A 22,600-nucleotide genomic window follows, 5' to 3' on the forward strand; every position below is an offset into this window, starting at 1 on the left:
GTCTCAGAGGGAGGTACACCTTCATAGATAACCGTGTATTCAATTTTCAGGCTATATCAACTGACCATTAAAGTATATTAAAATAATTTACTTTACAAAAATTAAATTCCCAGTGTCATTACTCTCCTTCCAATGCCAGAATCTGCGAACACCAAGCAGTGAAATGTGTTAAGTAGCTGATCAGCTACAAATGGCTCGCCCAGCAGTGGTAAAGCACTGTTCCCATTAGACAAAAAACAGTCTGATCAGCTTGTCCTGGACACAGGCAAGTCATTTCCTGGAAAAAAACATCGGTATGCAAGTTTCCAGCACTCGCTTTACAACAATACACCAATTATCAAAAATATGGAATGCGAGCCAGAAAAATAATCGTGACATATAAATTATATGGAAACTGTGGAAAACGCCTGGGGCAAGAAAAAGGGGATGGAAAAATCTGTTGCTACACCAACTACTGCTTCTGCTTTCCTAAGCCCATGCAATTGTGCCTTTCAATAAAGTCAACTTGCGTGTAATAACTGACAGGTTAATATTAAACCCACTCCACCACTATGGTCAATTGGTTTTCCCTCGTTAACTGTTCGGCTAATAAAGCAGCATGCAAGTACTGCAGGATTCCTTCCCTGGCATTAAACCACCTCCCAAAAGAGTTGCAAAGAAATTTTAAAAAGCAGAAAAAGTTTAAGAGGAACAAAAAAAAGTTATGCTTACAAAATTGTGTTCATTACTCAGGCTCCTCAAAGCATCAGAAAGATAACGCCAGAGACTGGGAAGGGAGAGCTCATGCTCTCAAGGACAGAACAATTTCAGCATAATAAACAGCGCCAGCTTTTTCTGCCTATAAAACACAGTTAAAATTGCCAGGAACCTTATCAACACTGTGTACAGTACAAGTGTACCTAAAAATGCTTTATAAAATGGCATGCATACAGGCCATTCGAGAGATCAGAGGGACTACCACTGGTCTAGGCTGCTGGTGTTTTGATCAGGTGGAATGACAGGGAAGCCCCCCTTTTATGATAAAGCTGCTGTCAATCAAACATTTAGGTTTTGAGGGAGAGAGAAGGTAGGGGACAGTTAGAGGATGGTGCCTCAGTGGACATCAAATCCTTTAACCTCTAGCCAAACAACTGTTGAATTATATTTGGAGCTCATTTTACTCTTTCTTACAAATCAGTGGAGGCAAACACCTTCAACAAGCAGTTCATATCACCTGTCTTAGGCTTGGATGACCACAGGGACACTAGACTAGCCAGCCAGCTTCTGGTTTGGATTTCCCATTCGCTGCTGTCCTTTCACATGTAGCTTACATGCCAGAGAAACCAAAACTAATATTCCTCCCACTACTCAGAAATATTCCAAAGCAATTACTTATGTCAAAGCTGACACAGCAAGTGCTGCCTGCCTTCTGGCTAGCTTTCGGATTGCAGCACAGCCTCCACAAGCCTGCCAGGGTGTACAGAAAGAAACTGCCTAATAGAAGAGTTCAGCTGGAAGGAGCCTTCAGAGATCATCTAATCCAACTGCGTCATTTCTACACTCTAAGGTCTCCTCAGAGGGACCAAAAAGCTCATTTTTAGAAGAGAATAATGATGAGGTGCTTTGTCATTAAGCTATTGCAAGGTTTACGGATTATTCCGACTTCGGCAGGAGGGAGTAGGTACACACAAGCTGTTAATTATTTTCATCTGACAGCACATTAGGCAAGGCCCAAATCCAAGCTTTACACATTCATTTCATCTTGCTGATTGAGCTCTCTTGTTTATATCTGGAGCAGACGCTAAAAAACAAAACAAACCACAGCCTCTAAATGAAAAACATTATAGCTGTCACCACAGAGTACGCAGTCTTGTTGCCTTTGTCTCTGGTCTGTCTTTTTTTAGGAACTAATTTCCCTCTCATTTAAATGGATTTGCTGAGGTTTACTTGGACTCTCCTTACAGTTTCCTATCCTTTTTAAGCTTTTGGTTGTGCCAATTCCAGTAACTACTTTAAAAGGAAAGTTCTACTCAAAGTTGGAGTCAACTGTACCAAACCCTCATTTTCTTCCTCATTTTCCTTTAATAGCAGCTTACCAAGAACAAGTGGCAGAACTCTGCCTTGGGAAGAACGAAATTGCACTGTCCCTGCCTGAACTAACCTAACACCTATCAAACCACAGCAGCTCCTGCCAAGAGCTCATGCCTCAAAGTGTAAATGAGGAATGATTGGGGTGAGAAGAAATAATGAAAAATCTAATATATTTTGCCAGTTTAGATTTGAATATTTGGCGATGGCTTGCAATACCTTGATACCCTGCTTGATTTCAAAAAGAAAGGAATGATGTTTGTAAAAGCCTCAACTTAAAAGTTATGAAGTTAAATTACAAAAATTATCAAACACTACAGATTTTTAATTTTAACACCGAAGTTATCGTGACTCCCTCGATTTCCTCCTTTCCCATCTTCTCCCCAAAACTCTATGCAACCAACACTTGCTAGAAGAAATGTCTGGCAGAAGGAGGGATGCGGTTAGCCATACATGCAGAAGTTGTCCCATCTTCCATTTTGTTGAAATTTGGGTTCGTTGCATTAGCTCACACAAAACACGTCAAATCTTTGCTCTGAACTCAGACTGCTCAAGTCCCCATGCTGAACAAGTCAGAGATCTTTGTTAGTTCATGGCACACACAGAACCCCATAGACACCAAAAATGAGTCTCTAGCAGCATTTTGCAAAATTGTTATTTACTGAATCAGCTCAGTTCATACTTACCGTTGTAAACAAACCAGAACCCACAGATATAATAAGACCTTGAAATCACCATTGGACCACTGGAAGTGCAACACAGTAACAATGATAGTAAATTCCAGTATTAATCCATACATACTTTAATTGCTGTTTTAATGATACAATAAATATACCGAAGCTTTTAAAGATTTTTTTATTATGGTTTTATATAAGTATATAAAACCACCAAAGCACTTTAAAGAATCATGCTTTCTTGCGTAATACATAAAACTAGTTTCATACTGTGCTTCTGAAAGTCTATCGTGCTGTTTTTCAAGTTATTTTACAGATGGCACGTTTAAAAACAACAATGGAAGCATGAATTTCTAGTGACTGCAATGCAACACTGCATCCAAAACAAGATGTTTCCTTACAACTAAGTTAAAGTGTGAGTGCATTATGTAATAAACAATAGCAGTTTGGTCATTTTAATCTTAATTCCGTACACAACAAAACTAACATTTGTGTTTCACGAACTAAAATCCCATGACATAAACGTAAATTCTGTTTTGTAAAAATCTCAACAAATTACTGTCTGAAAAGAAAAACGTATTTAAAACAGAAGACCAAGTTTAGATCTACTCACTTTCTTCAAGGATTTCTATATTTAAGACTAGTATGACGTATAAGACACAATAAGGCACAATGGGTGGTACAAACAAATGAGTACAGTTGTCCATGAAACTTGTTCTCTTCCACAAATACTAAAATATGTACCGCTCAAGATAAATTTTCTCTTAAAAATGAAATACATCATTTTGTTATGAAAGTCCTATACAAAAATTTAAAATTTACACCATCTGAGCTGCCAAAAAAATAAAAAAAAATTGTATCTTTTCCACAAAACTAAATTTCTCACCAGCACATCCAGCCACTGGGAAAAAGATATCCCAGCACTCTGGAAATGAAAAGCATTATTTCCCCTGTGTTTAAGACAAAAATATTGTATTCTGCATACAGTAGTGTATTATACTTTAAAAAGTGTAGTACTATTAAAATTACAATATTGATTTGGAAATTATTGGTTCACTGCCTGGATGAAATAAGGCACTTTCTTCCAGTGGGCAGCACTTTTCACATATATGGAGATGATGAATCAGGTTCTGGTTAAAAACAAAAAAGGGGTTCAGTGAGGTCCCAGGAGACGACAGGAACGTTTCAACAGCAGGGGAAGACACAGGAGGTAAAACCTGGAGATGAAATTCTACACAGAAGTGGTCACTCTGTCAATGGCATTATTGACCTCGTTTTTGTTTGAATCCAGTCCTTTAGCAGCATTCATATCATTCCGTAAATTCTCCACTGTCTTTTTCATGTTCTTTAATTCTCCAGGGTGTGGAGTGGCTCGCCTTAGAAGTGTTCTCTAAAAATAAACAGTGCAATAAGTGGTTTTGCCTTTGTCTCTTTGAAAAACAACATACACTTTCAAGGCTTTAGCATTTACATACCAAATATTAGCTATCGATTTAAAAAAAAAAAAATCCCCCCCTTTTCCTTTTCAAACTACTAAGCTTAATTTTGAAAGTTTTTACCATAGCTGCTTGTTTATGAAGACAGTGAAAGAGGTTTTAAGAACTGTCTAGGAGCAAATATTTTCTCCTCTTGACCTACAAATCTGAAAGCCACTCAAATGAAGTACAAGTTCCCAAAATTAAGACTTTCTTTAATATAGTCGGGATTTTTTTTTCTCAAAACCATCCAAGTGAATTAAGATTAAAAAAAAAAAAAAAAAAAAAAAGATTTAGCTGGTTTTGAAAGAATCCAAAGAATCCAACGAGATCTCTTTACAGCGTCAATTACACTTTTGCATGGAGATCTGTATGCTTTGCAGTCAGTTTGGTTCTCTTATCCATTGAAAACAAGTATCTTGAAAGCAAGAAGAGGGAACATTTTTCTTGCATCTTAGACCCAAGACTATTTAACATCACTGTGCTGACACTTGCAAAGAAAACCAAAGTTACAAAAACTTCAGTTGGCGTCCAGATTAGGGACCCACAGGACACCAGGAATAATTGCACAATATGCATCAGCATAATAGATATCTAAGTGCAATCACTTTTCTGTGGTATGTATGTAAACTATGTACACTGGAACTGGTAAGCCACCTATAAATGGATGGATTGGTCAGGACTTCCTTATAAATCCCACCTCCCTCAAAAAGGAACATAACCCTCTTTTTCTCCAAAAAATATTCTTGCCTCAGGTCAGGCTGTAATACCATGACTGAAAGCAGTTATCAATAACACCTGAGCCCTGGCAAGGGCATTCTCAGGTTGGCACAGTGGTTAACAAGCACCATTCTGAAATCCTTTATCAGTTAATCTAAAAACCATGCTTGTCAAAGACATTTCGTTTCTGGTACTTTAGACTAAGCATCTTACTTGAAAACTTAAATATTCATTTCCCTGCCAAGAAAGAATCTTTATAGTCATTTTTTAAAGTAAGACCATGCTTGCAGTGTGCTACAACCCAGAGAGTGCTCTGAACTACCTCAGGCTGAGCTCTAACAAGGACCACCAGCAAGTTTTTAGAGCATTAGAAAAGCATGCTGAAAATTTGATTGAAGCAGTCTTAATCTTTACGTAGATATTTAATTGTTAATAGAAGTTAGTAAAGTTAAAGACTGTTGCACTTTGATCTTCAGGACATGCAAAGCCCAACTTAATGGAGAGGTCTGATAAGTACAGTGACAGATGTTCCCATATCCTTTAAGTGGGAAACTAATGAGCAAAATCCTTGCCGTTCATGGACATTATGGTTATTTCAATGCAAATGGTGAAAAAAGGAAAAAGGGAGAAACACAAAGAAAGATAAGAAATAGAAACAAGAGAGACAAACAATGTAGCAGGGTAGCAAACTTGGTGGAGACACATGCCAGAGTGCTGGAATCCTAAATTAGGCCCTATATACTTTCAGGCAGTAAAGCTTCACAGATGCAGAGGAAGATCCTATCTTGTTTCTGGAAAGCTGGAAAGAAAACATCCTGAGGAGACACAGGAAAGAAAACAAAACAAAGATTGCCCTGCATCAGAACTTAAAGTTAAATTCAAACAGAAAAAAAAAAAAGAAAAAAACAAACAAACAAAACAAAACAAAAAAACACATTTTAAGTTTATATGAAAAGTTTCAGCAGTCAACATGAACAGTTTCCACTGTAAACGTGTACAAAATGCATGCAGTCACAGCTGAAATTTAGAGCAAGACAGCTCACATACTTTCCACACTTTTGCATTAAAGTCACAGTGCCTGCAGGTATCCAAAGACTTAGAAAACATACCATTTCGTTATCCTCTTCATCTTTTTCATCTTCTAAGAAGCGAATTGCACTGACTCTGTTCACTGCCCGCTCATTCCACGTTTCATCTGACATTTCGTTTACCAAACTCTCCAACGCACCACATCGTGGCAGGTTATCTGTTAAAACAGCAAACGTAACTGAAGATTCACAGCAAGTCTAGAATGCCAGCATGTTAGAGAAGTTTCTGTATGAGAAGTTTCTGTACCTGGGCTGTTTCGGGCTTGTGGTGGTTTTACAGCGTTGATTACCTACTTTAAGATACTTGCCTTGGTAAGTGTTTCTCTCTCAGATCAGGCCTGCCACTTGATGTTAGCCATTTAGCTAAATGACACTCCATATCACAGTATCATTAGTTTTATCAACCTTGTCCTTTTACTGTTGCTATGCACATGTGTTGAACAATCTTAATTCCAATCTTCTATCCCTGAAGACATAAGATTCATTTGGGGAAGAGGAAATTTGATTTCCACTACTCAAGCCTTTAAAGTCTGTCTCTCCCCACTATTCTTCTTGTTAATTTTCTCTAAACCTAAAGGCATTAACTCATTTACTTCTTTTAATTCTTAATGTAACTTCTATTCTCTTAAAACCCAGAGACTGGCACAAAACAGCCATTTCTACACTGCTACTGTTTTAACGGTTTCTATTTGCTCTGGTCCCACAATACTGAAAGATCTGAAAGTATTTAAATTACTCTCACCTAAGTATGGATACCTATAATATGGATATCTACAGCTGAGCTTCTCTCCTCAGGCTCCCTTTGTACTCGGTGGAGTGTTCTGGGATAGGATGAATTACTCTCCAGTGATTACAGTAGGAGTTTAAATATTAGCTCAGATGAATCCCATTCAATGTTCACACATTGCTATAAAAGCTTCGGAGGACAAATAACACCCAGAACTTAGTGGAAGAGCAAACTGTGAAAGAGTTTACAGTTCCACCTGACCAAGAGGCAAGCTTCACCACAAAAGGTAAAAGTAACTTATAATTACAATTCTGTGCTTGTGAAAGAATATAATAAAGTTATTGTAAGGCAGGCCTGCTTGAAAGAAAATTCATTTGCTAAGAAGTACAACATCTCCTGCTTTTTACTAACTATTCAATTATTTTTCTGATAAAAAGACTAGTTGGAAAACCATCAGTTTTCACCATATATATGTAATTTAAAGTGTATAAACAATGTACACAAATATGGACACCACTACTTGGCCCACTGGCAAACACTGGAATAATGATATGATTAAGCCATCTTCCTCCAGGTCTGTATTTTTATGTCTTGTACCTGGTTGCATTTTATTTTCAGTAACATGTCTGGAAGCATTTTCAAGTTATGATTACAAAAGAAAAAAAATTTACAAGTGAAAATTCAGCCATAACTGTGCTCAACAGAGCTAATACATAGAGATTAGAAAGTCTGTTTTACAAACCTTTCCGGAACAGAAAACACAGTAAACAAAGCAGTAGTATTTCTATACATGATCAAAAACCATCTCTAAGCATTTACCTTGGCAACCAGGCTCAGAAGGCATTTGAGGAAGTAATACACATGTTAAAATCTTTTCTCCCGTTTCAGGGTCTGTGTCGGTCTGAAACGTCAGCAAAGGTTGGGACTGGTTATCAGACAACCACAAAGCCTTCAGCTTTAAGGTAGTCAGCGAGAGGGGAAGATACGTCAGCCTAGTTCAAAAAAGAAAAGTGAAAAAAGTCAGGGTCATCTCCGGGAGACTTAATCGATGGTCATAAAGTTGACTCATAACTACACAGTCCTGAGTTGGAAGAGGCAGGAGTGACATAATGCCTCACGTTACAGGCATTACAGTATTTGTCAACTCAAACTATCCCACTCCTTTGGAAACAATCTGTAGCTTAACTTTACACTGTAATTCTCTGTAGCTGTGAATATCTGCTAAAATAATGCTGAGCTTTTTCTCCTGTGATAAACTGCCCTGGGAAGGCAGACTGCTGCTCCTGCTCTGGAACCTTATGTATACAATTGCCAGAACAGAAACGCTTATGAAATAATTATATTGCACAGACAAAATGCCGTTTGCTTTTCCTCTACTTTCTTTAACTTCCTACTACGCAACTGCACTAATTTGCTGTTTTAGGCTTCAATCCACCCCTCTTTGAACTTTGATTTGTAAAGTGTATCAACTAAGATTCATGAAAAGGTGCAGAGTCAAAGTTGCATTGTTTGTCACTTGCACTGCTATGCCTAAAATAGGACACTCAGTGATGCTTGTCATCAGTTTCAGCTGAAGCTCTACAGAATTGCCTCGATTATCAGTTTTAATTCAGAAATGCACAAATCCAGAGTTTTTCCTTAAATCCTACCTCTTCCTTGGGGTCAAAGCAATCCAGAAAAGGTACACATAACAATATGCAATTTATGCTACTTTGGGCCAGAGGGGAAGATTGCTTTGACAGTTTCAACAGTAATGCTAACACAACAGTTATAATTGGGGTTTTGCTACTTCATTCTTAGACCTAATGTCTTCTGTCATTATAAACAATTATGTAAAACCAGCAAAAGAACATGACAGTACAAAAATCCCACCTGTTTCCTGCAACATCCAGGACATGAAGTTCAGTGGCTTGTGAAATTTCAGAAGGAATTCGAGACAATCTGTTGTCACGTACAGAAAAGACATTAAGACTGCAGCATCCCCCGATCTATATTAGAGAAAAAATGGGAAGAAAAAAAAAAGAAAAAGACTATTTTTATTGCAGTACTGTAACACAAACAAAGGCATGCAGTATGGGTCACATAAGATGTCATAGCACATTCAAGTTACAATGCCTGCAAGACACGTCACCCAAGGGTACAGATTGCAAACAAGTGTTAACTTAAAAGAAGCCCGACCTGAAGCTGGCATGTTGTAGCAGTTTCTTGAACAGCTTTATTTGTGAATAATGTGTATCTTTACAAATACATCAAATTTTACCTACTTTTTATAGCCTTCCAAGCCAGGAAGATGTCAGTAACCACACAGATGTCACTTTGTAGACTACCCTCACAAAAAATACCAGCTTTAATGTTCCATATTTCTGAGCTCAGTATTTACATATTAATTCTTTCTTTCCTCATGGTAACTTTATATACAAATGAGTGCAATGGGGCTTTAGGCAATACAAAATGCTAAATAAACCAATCAACGCCTGACATTTATTGAGTCAGCAAAGAGTAATGAAGAGTTCACAGAAAGTAGGCTTTATGAGTAACATCTCTGACGCCCCGTTTTATTAGAAGCATCTAATTTCAAAATAATTCCCATCTGAACTGGCCAATTCAATCTAATATCCTCTGTCTCTACTAATTTACCCAAACCTAAGCAGCTCCATTCCCAAGATAGTTTTGGGGTGCAAAAGATGAGATTTCAGTTTTACCCTTGAAGTATCTGTAATTTACGTCAAAGGTACGTATTTTTCAGAAAAAATAAACCCTCTAAATTCAATTTTAAAATATTGCCTTTTTGTTCCAGATGGCAATTACTACTTCTACAAACATAAAGATTATTAGTTTTAGCAACTTGAAAGCTGCCTCAAGTAACTCTTTGTTCCTAGTCACAAAAGAAACTTACCTTTGTTTGCTTATCTTATATAGCTTCAAAAAGCTGTTGTTTATTTTCCAGTGACAAAACTCGCAAGAGTGGAAAAAAGTTTCTTCCCTTTCTTCAAATATTAGAAGAAAAATATTCAAAGCCTTTTGAAGCTTTCAAGTCAAGCAGACTTAGAACTGAACTAAAGACAGCAAACCTATTAGAAGACCTTAGCTCAAAAATTAGGGACTTCTACAGCTACTCACATGTAAGAAGCTTCTTCTGTTACAATACAGCCAACGCCTCATTTAGTCTAAGTCAGAAGCATCCAAATCTGAGCTGAAATTACTTATGTGTTCTAGTTAACTGTCAGATCTGTCCCTGGAAAATCTGCAGCTTAGTCTAAAATCAAGTTTTAGGTTACAGGCAAATACCACAAAAGCTTTTCCCCTAGTCAAAGCAAAAATTATTTCAATTTAACCTATGCTATTTACCAAGGAGAAGGGCATTTTAAAAAGGATGCCACTGTGAGTTAGAAAATAAAACAATCAAATGGAGCAATTATACCCCACTCACCTTCCTTTATTTCATAAATACATTGTAATGGAAGAAAGCAGGTATCAGCTGCTCATGGCTTCTGATTCACAAGCTATTTAGAGCACCAAGTTACAGCACAACATTCTGTTGACAAAACAAAATCTGGGTTGGTTTCTCTGCAATCACTGCCCTCTAAGATGCCACCATTTCACAAGAGTAGCAGCTTCTCGGAGCCCGTGTGTACACAGGAGCAGCAACCTTGTTAGCTATTTTAGCTTGTGAATCAAAGCCCTTAGAAACCAGCGCTCAAACCACAAGCAAACACTTTTTAGTACAAGAATTCCGCTTGTCACTTGAAAGCATGTAAAGATTCTTAAATAATTGCCTTGACACATTCGCAGGATACGGAGTGCCATACAGAAAAAAACAGGATATAAACTGTCTCACTGGTTTATCTAACACAAGGAGTCGTGAAAAGCAAAAGATAAAGTTGTGTGGATGCTGATGAGCTGGCAAGTGATGCCCTAACCGTACACAGTGCTCGCTTTTCTATGAATGAAGTTTGCATTATTCAGTCTTGGAGCATGAAGACCCAAACAATTGAGGCAAACAAACGAAGTAAGCCATGCAACCCTGATGAGACTGCAATTTCTGTTACGTGTGACAATGGAAAAATGCAGCAGTGGAACCAGCCGGCCTGAGTCGTCATGCATTTAAAGCAGTTTAATGAGAGGTAACAGTAGAACCGTGGACTGAATAATACTTACAGGGTTATCAATTTACCTGACCCATAATTTTCCAAGCGGCTAACAATTAAGAAAATACAAAAGATGTTCAATTCATGTTTCTTTATCCATACTGGACAAGAGCATGCCAACAAATGGAGACAGAACATACATTATTCTACTCCTACACAGGGTTAGGATGCACAAGCTGCTGCTGTCTTCAGCTATTTTAAAGTTAATGTTTGGTTCATTCAGAGGTAGAGTTTTGGTTTTTCGGTGATTTTTTTTTTATTTGAAGAGGGCAGCTGAAGGGCATAACAGACAATACAGAAACCTTTGTATGAAACCTTTTCAAAACACAGGCAGCATCTAACAAGCAGTTAGCATCAGGCAAGGTATCACAGAGAAAAAAAAAGACAGACTGACAGTTTAAAAAATTAAATCTTTGTCATTTCAAAAAAGATTGGACTCATTCAGCAGTACAGAAAGACGTCAGGTCCAACATTTGAAAAACCAAGGTGGTATCATTGAGGCACAACACACACACCAAATGGCAAGCTGAAAGAAACACATCACCGTGACCACTCTGAAGTAGCACAATATAGGAACTTTGTTGGTTTGGCTTAGAGTCATTGACTGACAAAGAGCCAGGCACACTCTGCTCATGCTTTCCCTGGGTGTGATCACATGCTTACAGCAGACCTCGCCAAACCATGACGTAGGCACCAAGTAGACATTTTGGACCACAAGCCCACTTAACAGTTAAGCACATCGTTCATTTCGAGCACAAGACTTTGCTTAATGGACAAGCATGTGCTTAGGTCTGGGCACGTGAATAACTGCTCCAAAGCCTGCAGGTTTAATAGGTCCTCACATCCTTCTGAGGGGAACTGGACATCAGGAAAATGTCCCAAATGACTTGTGTTTGTCTAAGTCTTTAAGTAAACGTTTCATTCTAGCCACTTTAGCAAGAGCTACTCACTTGTATCATCTCACCACCTGCAGAGAACAGCAAATTAAAGCTCCAGATTAAAAAACAACAAAAGAATGGTCAGACTGAATCTAAGGTAGAAAATGATGGTTAATATGAAGGTCTAATTTTGAGATCGTTGATTCTAAAGTACTGTAAATTCTCAACAGAACCGCTTATTTGCATCTGGGGGGCTTTCTGAAGAGTATGAGTCTTCAGAGATTTCTTTTGGTTCCACACATAACTCTACCCTTGGAGAAGCTTTGTTGGTTATCTTCTTCTTCTTCTATCTCACTCTGATATTCATCTTTCATCAGCTTCTTTGTTCTGGAGAAACAGTAAGACTTGGATATGCACAGAGAACAAGTTGGCTGCTATAACTCCCCTCTACATTCTGAGAACGACCAGCATCCATCACTTCAGCTTCCCATTTTTTGAAACCCACATACCCAGTGCACGTTCATCTTAAACAATCCTCCAGAATTTAAATTCAGCACATCACTTCTCTGCTGATGTTGCTGATGGCTCCCTTTCTCTACTGCAGACAGGTTGCTGTTCCAACACCTGCATCAGTTGCACATTTTTGATCATCTGTCTTTAGCTGCACTTTTGTGTCACGATAACCTTGTGGTTGCCGTTTGTTTTTTCCTGCTGGTGACACCACTGCACCTGAATTGCAGCTTTCTGTAGATAAACCCATGAAGAGCTTACAGGTTCACCCCTGTCTTCCCTTTTAGATCCCTTCCAAGAACTCCCTTTTGGTTCCTCTCAAGTCCAGCTGCGCAGTTACAGCCATTCATCATCACTGACTGAATCTCACTGATTGTTATGACACATCCTCATCTTGTTACTGCTCTAAAACCAAAGCACAGATTAAAGGTGGGAAACTTACAAGACCTTGGAAGTTACTTTAGTTGAATAACACCTTTTGGTCTCAGCATCTGTGAACTGCTTAAATGCTATGACTCAATTCCACTGTCCTTTAACAGTTAGGCTCTTTCACACGGGTATAAAAATACAAAAGATACACCGTTGTGACAAATACCACAATTATGTTTTAGTACGTGACTAGTTGAGGCCCAGTGACATCTCTTATTTAACTCTCAATACAGCTGTTGGCATCAAGACCTCTCACCAGGCTTTTAAAACTCAGATAAATGTACTGGAAATTTAAACACAGTTCCTGTTTTGTTGTAAAACCTTTTCCAGGGTGTCACAACCAAAATTTTGTTTGGATTCAGAGCAAATAATGTCAGAATTTTCCTTGGCCCCAGATAACATGGATTAATTCCTTAATTGCAAGCACAGAATATATTTAGACATGGAAGAAACTGCCCAATTCACTGTAAGGGGCAGTATCAGCTATTACTAACTCTAAATTGGCTAGGAGAATCTTCTACAAACACAGTTCAGTATCTCCTGCACCACCAGTGAATAAATAGTGCACGAGGAGCACAGCAACAGAGCTTCCCTGCCCTCTGCTTCAAGACAAGTTTTCCTGCATTTTTCCCTAATGCCTTTTTTCTCTCTGAGAAACACATGTACAGAAACGAGGGAAGAGATGTAGGAAGTCAAAAACAGAAACAACAGAACAGCCCCAGCTTGCTAAAAAAAAAAAAAAAGAAATGTAAAAAGCACGGTTATTGCCAAAGAAACCCTGCAGTTTCACCTCCTGCAGTACTAATTCTCAGCCACAATATACCTCAGGGCCAGGAAGGACACATTACCAGATCTCTGCGAGTTGTAGAGACTCATTAATGAAAGCACACGAACTGGAAAACATTCCAAGGAGGTTATTTATGTAAGTGCCAAAATCAACACACCAGTTTCACCAGCGTTCCAGTGCCAGGGTGGGATTTCAATACGAAAGAGTCACCAGGCAGGTCTTTCAAGTAGAAGGGGAAAAACATTTGTAACTACGAACAGGTTTGGACATACTCGGTTCTTGCTGCAGTCTGTTTCACTACTCAGTTCACCGAGAGAGGGATCAAGCTGCAAGATGAGATACTGAAGATGAAAACTGTGACTCAAGCCTTTGTCAGGCGTTCAGCTGTTTCGCATTTTGCCTTATACACCAACACCACATCCAGGAGAACCTTTGAACCAGGAACTTTGAAGGGGTATCGCAAGCAAATTCCTCAATAACCCCAAGTCAAGAAATGTTACACCAAAAGGTGGAGGCCGGTTTTACAAGCGTGCACAGAAGCAATCTGACAGTGTAATGGTTTGCCAGGCTGACCCCAAATCCAATCTAAGTAAACTGGTAACAGTTAGAAAACAAAAAAAAAAGAAGCTAAAATGCAGAATTTATCTCACCAGACTATATTACAATATTACAGCAGGCACACAATTTCTGCCATTATACCTAGAAACGTTCCCTTTGCTACAGGAATAATTCTGGATGGACCAATAAAGGTACCAGTGTGTAGACATGGTATCAGTCGCATGTGTTCTTCTCTATAACATAAAGCTCCACGTTTTCTACATGCATTTTATCAGACCCTGCATCTTTGTCCCTCTCCAAGATAAATCAGTAAAACCATGTTGCACACCCATTTTTATAAGGACGAAGACCACAGCTGCACAGCTGGTCTAGCAGTTCTGTAAAGCACAGGAAGGAAGAGAGAAAGGAGCCAGGAAAACAGGGGAAGATACCAAGCAAGATTATCTGTTATGCACACTCCACTCCACTTCTGTGAAGGGGGAACCAGCATACAGCTACTAATACTGATGGACATGTAAAGGTCTGAGACCCTAGTCTTCACCACACCATCTCAGGAGACATCTTGAACAACACACAGCAGGCTACTGGCTGGATTGAAGGATTAATTAGTCAGTTTGAGATGAAAATAAATGGAAAGGACAGTATGCTCTCTCACTATCAAACAGAATGTTCTAAGAAACAGATAATGGTGATGTATTTTTCAGTTTAGGTGCTCTATCGATGCATTTTTAGTTTTTTTTCCAAGCCAGTAATTGCGAGAAGGAAAGTAGAAACAGAACATGTCACCAGAACACCACATTGCTCCTCCCTGCCACCCAAAGGGAAAAAGATCATTTGCCTCTACCACTGCATCAGCTGTTGATGTATGTTACCATTACTAGCTCAGAATTCAAACCCACTGATCTAGAGGGTGGATACAACCCTCCAGTTTGAGAACTTCCTTCCTTTAAAAAAAAGCAAAACAAAACTTAATGAAACGTTCTGTTACATGCGATTTCAAAGTGTTCGTTCAAATGAGAAAGCCATTTAGGTGTGGAGACCTTTCCAGAAAAACAAATAAACAAACAAAAAAAACACAACAATCTATTTCAAAGAAGTGGATGCCAAGGAGCCGTTTCCTCTGTTTCTCTGCCAAGCTCGCTGTGAATCACCCCCTCCCATCTCTATTTCATGGGCTTTCTACAATTTCTCAGCTCATCTCATTCCAGGTACCACCTTTCGTTTCCTCATCAGCCACCTCCCTCAAACACAAACTTGTCCCATACTTAATGCCACTCTTTCTGCAAGTGCCCCCTCCCCTTTCTCTCCAATCCCAGAAGTCCTACGTCCAGCAATGTTTTCCACACACATTCTTGTTCTTCACCTTCCATATCCCCACTCCTTCACTGACTGGGCAATGCCTTCTACCTCTGCCATCCACTTCTGATTCCCAGTCCCCTGTTTCTTGTTCAGCATCAATACCTTCTTTTTCCTGTACAAGGTCCTCAGTTCTGTCACCCCTCCCAAACAGATGTATCCCATATTTATCCTGTTTGACTTATGTCTGAATCTGAAGCACATCAGCAAAACCTCCCATGCTGTAACAGCCCAATTCTGTTTACAGCTACACTAGACAAAAAATTGTACAAGTCTCATGTACAGATTGCTTTGGCCACTCACGAAATGTATTAAGGTCTTTGTGAAGACACGGAAAGCTTTCTGCTGAATGAGCACAAGATCAAACTGTCATTAGATCCCAACCCAGGAACAGTTTTCCCAAGATCCCGTCGCTTGGTAGCATTTATGCAACCCGTCTGGGTACGCCCTCGGTAATTTTCTCTTTAGAGCTAGTAGCACCTCTGCGGAGGAGACACTGTCCTGACAGGGAAGCTGTAGTACTCACACCTTTCTCCTCCCGCCCTCACCCCCACTCCACCACACATTTACAAACCAAACAAGAAAACAGTAAGGGCTATCGTGTAGCCCCTTCTCTGTAACCAACCCAAGGAAGCTCACAGCTTGGTCATTGGAGAACTACTTGGACAAAAATAACAGAGAAACAGTGGTGCAAAAGGAACTAACTCTCAATCACATGCTCCAACCTATCACAATTACGCTGCTTTCTCTTTTAAATATCAATCCTATCTCTTTCCAGAACTGAATGTTGAACTAAGCTCATAAGGCCATTACTGTTTTCAGTTTCACATCAGAAATTCTAGCCTCATTTCACTCTATATACTGTTATGACGGACAAGAAGCACTTCAGGGAGCACTTTCAGGATTTCTTTACTGTGAGTGACTGAGATCCAAAGATGTGGAGTTTCCCCCCTTGCAGATCTTCAAGGTCCCGAGCAACCTGCTCTCGGTTTCTGTGCTTGAGCCAGGAGGCTGGACCAGATGACCTCCCGAGGTCCCCTCCAACCTCACCCGTTCTGTGTTTCTGTGAAGAAGTCCGAGTGATCATAGCGGTAAGATGTCAGGTATCAGTGATGTGGGTCATTTCAGGTCCTCACATTTAAAGGTAAAGTTAGCCTGAGATCTCCAAACCCAAGAAAACTGTCCAAAAAAATGTTTTCCAGAATTAGAAAACTTCCCTCCACTCCTGCTCACATGAGTGAGGCTGGGAAGGCTCCTGGCAGTACTTTTATACTGCTACTAAACGTATCTACGTTTAAGTGTATTCACTCAAACAGAACTTTCAGTCCTCAAATAGTGCTGGACCTGACATCCACACTGGGAATTACTAGTTACAAGTTGATTAGATCTGGGCCTTTTTGTTAAAGTGCAAACACATTTTGCACTTCCAAAGCACCAAATCACCACAGCTACTGTTCAGATTTACACGGTTCAGAGCTAATGGACAAGTTTCTAGTTGTGATCTTTCTGGGAAGAATATCCAGTGGTTCAAAGCTGCCTGTTACTTCTTGTAGGCATGTGAAATCAGAGTTTTTTGTTTGTATAATCACATCTATTAAAGTTAATTGCACAAGACTTACCTCTTTGGGCAAAGATGTTAATTTGTTTCTATCGGCATTCAAATTATTCAGCTTCTTTAGTTTCCCGATGCTCTTCGGCAATGTCTGTGCCAACAAAAACAAAGTAATAAGCAAATTAATTTTGTAAATTCACAAAGTCAGAACAAAAAACTTATCTCACTTTAAAAACGAATTAAGAGACTGACTGATTTTCAAAACTGGCACGTAGTTATCCCCAGTTATTAACATGCCTTCCAAAGTTGTTCCAAGGTCTTATCTCGCAGAGGAAACATTCAAGAATTTCAGTTTCTAACTCATGAGTGAATTTGTGTTATCTCTGCAGTAAGATGACAGATGCACAACAGCTGTTAACAGAAGCATGTATGCAGGATGTCCGTATTATCTAACTTGAGTGTCACTAAATAGCTAATTGAAAGGCAAACCTCTCAGTTAGGTGCCATGAACCGACCTCTGGAGAAGTCTCTTTCCAACAGGCTTAAGCTCCTAATTTCACCAAGCACCAACATAACTTGAGAAATGCTCAAAGTCAGAATCTTATAAACACTTCTACTTTCAATTTCAAATGTGAGCATCACGTGAAGGCAATTTTAAAGCAATGGAAGGAAACACTTAGTGGAAAGGAGTCTCAGATTTCATTTTAATTGACCACATGTCATATTGGTCATATTTATCTGACTGAAGTAGAACAGCTGAGCAATGAACAGTGCAACAGTAGCTCTGCAGCATTTGGGGTTTCTTCTATTCAGTTCCAACAAGTCTGATCAAGGTAATGTACAGCAAAAATTGGCAAAAACACAGTGCAGCACAAACTCCACATTAAAAACACAACAAAGTAAATGATATCTGCACTCCAGGTGCTCCAATTCCCTTAGTGATCATGAAAGATTCAAGAGTGAATATGTAATTGCTTAGACCTTTGGGGAGAGAATTTTTACTACACAACTTGATCTTCAGCATTCATTTAACAGGGTAGAAATAAGACGCATCTAAAGGAAGCTTGCTACTTAGCAAGAAGTGATGGTGATTCACTTACAAGCTCAGAGAATCAACACTTCGCAGCAGGTCTTACTACTGCCAGCAATTTGAGCAGTCACGACCACACTTACCTGCAGCTGGTTCTCTGTTAGAACTAGTTCTGTAAGGCTTTCACAGTCTCCAATTGAATCTGTTAGTTGAATGAGTTTGTTCTGGTCAACCTTCAAAATGGATAGTTTCCTCAATTTTCCTGGACAGAAAGAACACCACGTTTGTTTGGCTTAGTGACCTCAGATACCCTGCTTTAATTATAGAAAAAGCATTCTGCCGTAAACCTTTCAGAAATTCTCTAACCCAATGAAATATTTTTTTCATGTAATAAAAATTCAAGCAGTGCTTCACTTGGCACTTGTAATATTTTTGCAAGTTTGTTTATCTTGAATATGAATTCAATGATGTAATAGTCATCTTTCAGCATATTAAGTTGTATTAAAATTGCAATCTGAATGGTACTCCATCTAAAGGCAAGGACTAAAAGTTAAGTGTATTCCCAAAGGCCTATAAACAGAGGAAAAAAATATTTTTCCCCTCAATTATTCCATGATTACTAATAAATTATTCCATGTTTACTAATAAAGGAGTTCTTAGAAGATCACCTACGTCTACTCAGCCACAATAAGAAAGGCTTGCACTAGAGCGACTGCCCAAACCCAAACAGGATCACGTCTTTGTCCTAATATACAAGCCAGTCAGTCGAACACAAAACCCAAGTTTATTTTTTAGAACAGAGACCAAACTTCTTTGAAGGTCTTCTCTCCAGGAAGGCCAAAATACTATTTCAGAGCAGAAAGCTCCTTTATGCCAGAGTGATCTTTCATGAGCTGTGCAAGGCAGAGCTGACCCAGGCAGAGCCCAGGGCAGAGAATTCAGGAGACATGAGCTGCTGACGCCTCCCTGCTCATCCCCACTGTCCACAATAGTTCCAACAGGCCAGCACATCAAACTTGCTGCTGATGCTAACTCGTGAAGACATGGCTGATGTACGGAAAGGCAGCCACGTAAAAAGAAAACCCGGAGTCCAGCAAGGTGATGCACGGAGCTCTGCACCTGGACAGAATAACCTGTACAGGCTGGGAAGTGACTGGCTGTACAGGAGCCTTGCTGGAAACGACCTGAGGACTACAGTGGACACCAGGCTGCATAGGGCTTAGCAGTGAGATGGCACCAGAAATGAAGTAAAAAGTACACGGGCTACATTAGTGGGTAATTTCAGCCAGCAGATCAACAGAAGTTACTGTATTTCATCTCCTGGGCACTGGTGAGGCCACACCTGTAAAAGCAGGCTTAGTTTCACGTCCCAGTGTGGAGAAGGGGATGGGGGCCCCACACAAAGCTGCTGAGGCAGCAGGGATACAATGTGAGCTGAGGATGAGGGAGCTGGATTTGTTTACCACAGAAAAAGGCAGCCAAGGAGGCATCAGGGAACATCCCACAACTACTCAGAGCCAAACTGTTCTGCAGTGGCAGGTGAGACAGCAATGGCCACAAATTCAAGTGTGGGAGGTCCCAGTGGGACATCAGGAGAAGCTTCCTCAGGAGGAGGTGGTGCTGCACTGACACAGGCTGCCCAGGGGATGCTGGAGCAGCCCTGTTAGGGGCTTCGGAGACCTGGCAGAACTGCTACAGCTGGTGTGAGGGGCTGGAGGTGGTCAGAGCCCTGCTCTGAGCAGGAGCCTGCACCAGGTGACTTCTCCAGACCCAGCAGGCCAACCAACACTTCAGCGATCAGCTGAGCTCCTCCCAGAAGCTTCCACAGAGTTAGAGACATCCCTGCCCAATTTTCCAAACACAAGTAATTTATTATAGTCACCTACGTAGCACTTTTTTTGTGCTTATGACAAAAGCACATTCAAGAAAACATAAAGCTGATGCAAACGAGGCCTGGCCCTCCGCAGTCACCTCCCCCACCACCAGACCTGCGTTTAACAGGGTTCTCAGGAACAGGCAGCTCCTCTCGTCCACCAACTGGTGCTACAGACAAGCTCCCCTCTTGCAAGCTGTGTGCTCTGTACGCTTTCAGAAGATAAAGCATCATTTCCCCAGCTCAAATCATCAGAAAGGGCTGCTGCAGCCACCTCCCAAGCACACACTACTCAACTGGAGGACCCACAGTACTCACCCCACACCTCTAAATTTTATTTCTAGAAAAATATTTGTCTTTTCTCAGGCTTACACAGCATACAGAGAGAACAGGGAGGTCTGTCCATTCTTTTCCACATTCTTATTTAAACCAAATTCACAAATCCTCCTTCCACTACGTTTTTTAAAAAAGCACCTGGCCAGGAATACTCTTCCAACATGAAACCTTCCGGAAAAACAGCTCATGAGTAGTAAAGAAATAATGCCTCACTAACTACTGCATGGGCAAAAATATTTGCTTTTAAACAGGTCCTGGTAATGCTTCAGGAAACATTCCTCAATTACGAAACCTGTTATAAAGGGTCAGGCACTGAAAGGTTGTAGTTTGGATCCTCAAGGGTGAAGGCTGAAGCTGGAACAGCCTTCCACTGGGTTCAGCACAGGATTAACCACGTTGTTCGGTTCAAGATAATTACACATCCCACTAAAGAGGATGTCTTTTTTGTAGTGATACTGTCAGTCAGTGTTATCAAGTGACCTACAGCATGTTACAAGCTAGAATTTTACACTGCTGGGGAGTTCTGACTGTGACGTGGACACGGTAGGAACAGAGAGGTCATTCACTTTTAGTTTGTTCTGGTAGCTATCAAGTGCAGGCCAAAAAATAATTAAGAAGTAGTCATTATGCTGACAATTAAAATGCGAAATTAATAGAGCCATGTATTTCACACTAAGGAAAAAAAAAAAAAAAAGCTAAGACAAACTCATCTCTTACACAGAAAGAGAAGACTTCAAAAGACTTAAAACCAAGCGACTTCCAATTTGCAGAGGATTAAATGGTTCTGCATGGCAACGTTCACCTTGTACTTACCAATGCCATCAGGTAGGACCTGAATTAAGTTCTGAGAAACAAGCAAGTCTGTTAAAGAAGTCAGACCATTAATTTCTTCAGGAAGGCATTCCAATTTATTTTCAGAAACATCCAGACAAAGCAGGTTTTTCAGGTTTCCTACTTCCTGCGACACAAGATGAAATTTAAGTCGTGTTCAAACATGCAGCAAAGCAATTTGAAAAATGTACAATCACCATGAAATTCCAGAAAGAAAAGCAATTCTTTGCGTGACCTCCGAGTGCTGAAAAAAGGAGGTGGGTAAATTTTCCGTGATAACCCAACTGAGAGATTCAGTCGGGGTTTCTTATTCTAAATACTACAACTGGCCTCAGCAGCCAGACAAGGCATGCGAAGCACACCCAGGCAAGCACCAACCAAAACTGGAGTTTTCTTCAAGTGAAGACTGCAAAGTTGTTTTTTCAGAACTACAGATTATCAAGCTCCGCATAATTAAAGTCTGCCCCTCCCAATTAACCCTAGGCAAATTCGGATTAGTCTTTCCTGGCTGATATAGCAACATGCCGTGACATCTAGGGATTTCCTATCTTCACATCTCCCTGCTGCAGTGAATGTAGAAACAGGAATGGGAGTGCTGCTCCAGCAAGCATCTTCCAAGTGACAAGTTACACTACAATTATTAGTGATTACTAAATTTTTACAGTGATAACCTGACAATTAGAAGTCTGACAGAGAAATACCTTTCTCCCTATAAGCTATCAGAGCACCCTCCCTCTCCCCATGTCCACACACACCCCTATACATGTTCTAGAATAGTTCACATTTTAGTCGTCTAAATCATCTGCAGGGGAACAGAACAGCAGGGGAAAAAAGGGGGGTGTCCTTTACTCTTACATATACGCAATTTTCATACAGGGACAGCCTTGATCCTAACTCCCAAGATCACTCCTTCTGTTTACAAAATGTTTGCCTCTCCAGAGAATCTTTCATTAAACACACAGCCTTTGCTCCTACAAGTTCATCCTTTAGACGTCACACGAAACACACAGTTATGGCCAGCTTCAATGAAAACAGTTGCTAAAGTCAGACTTGACCTTTTATGAATGATTATCAGTGTTTAAGAATGAGCACTTCAAAGTTGTTAGGCCAGGCCAACAACAACAAAGTCACTAACCTATAACCAAATTCCAACTTACACTGTTGACAATGAGATCAATACAGCAAATAACAGCAAGCTGCTCAAGGAACAGGAGAAAACAGGTTTTGACTTGGCTCTAAAGGAAGAAGAAACCCTTCCACATGTTACCATTGTTCTAAGGAAGGAGAATTTAGAGTGCTCTGAGATTTAAATGCTAAGGCCCCTCTCCGCACAGCTGATGTCAGATGGGGGATTTGCCTGCACAGATCAAAATTTCTATTCATGGCAGCAGTTTTATCATTGAAGATTTCAGCTTAGATAGATATAAAAAATAAATAACATTAAAAAGTGAAGGTTAGCTCAGCCAATTAGCGGTTCCCTGATCGTTGCACAGGGACTGTAAACAGAGGATGTGTCATTCTATAAACAGAACAAAGTGTCTATTATCAAACAACTCCTTTG

At 39.9% G+C, this 22,600-nt stretch overlaps 1 protein-coding gene across 1 annotated transcript in view; it reads right to left on the minus strand.

The window, feature by feature from the left end:
- Window positions 1-2,987: 2,987 nt before the first annotated feature.
- The window catches only part of LRRC1 (leucine rich repeat containing 1), a 68,263-nt gene continuing 48,650 nt past the window's right edge, over window positions 2,988-22,600 (minus strand). The window contains exons 8-14 of the mRNA XM_084283938.1: window positions 21,022-21,166; window positions 18,143-18,261; window positions 17,037-17,120; window positions 8,624-8,739; window positions 7,571-7,743; window positions 6,046-6,182; window positions 2,988-4,131 (exon numbers count right to left, since the gene is read on the minus strand). Coding sequence (XP_084140064.1) covers window positions 3,973-4,131; window positions 6,046-6,182; window positions 7,571-7,743; window positions 8,624-8,739; window positions 17,037-17,120; window positions 18,143-18,261; window positions 21,022-21,166 — 933 coding nt within the window. The 3' untranslated portion in view covers window positions 2,988-3,972. The remainder of the gene's footprint in view (window positions 4,132-6,045; window positions 6,183-7,570; window positions 7,744-8,623; window positions 8,740-17,036; window positions 17,121-18,142; window positions 18,262-21,021; window positions 21,167-22,600) is intronic.

The sequence above is a fragment of the Netta rufina genome, assembly GCF_964035555.1.
Source record: "Netta rufina genome assembly, chromosome: 3".
NCBI lineage: Eukaryota > Metazoa > Chordata > Aves > Anseriformes > Anatidae > Netta > Netta rufina.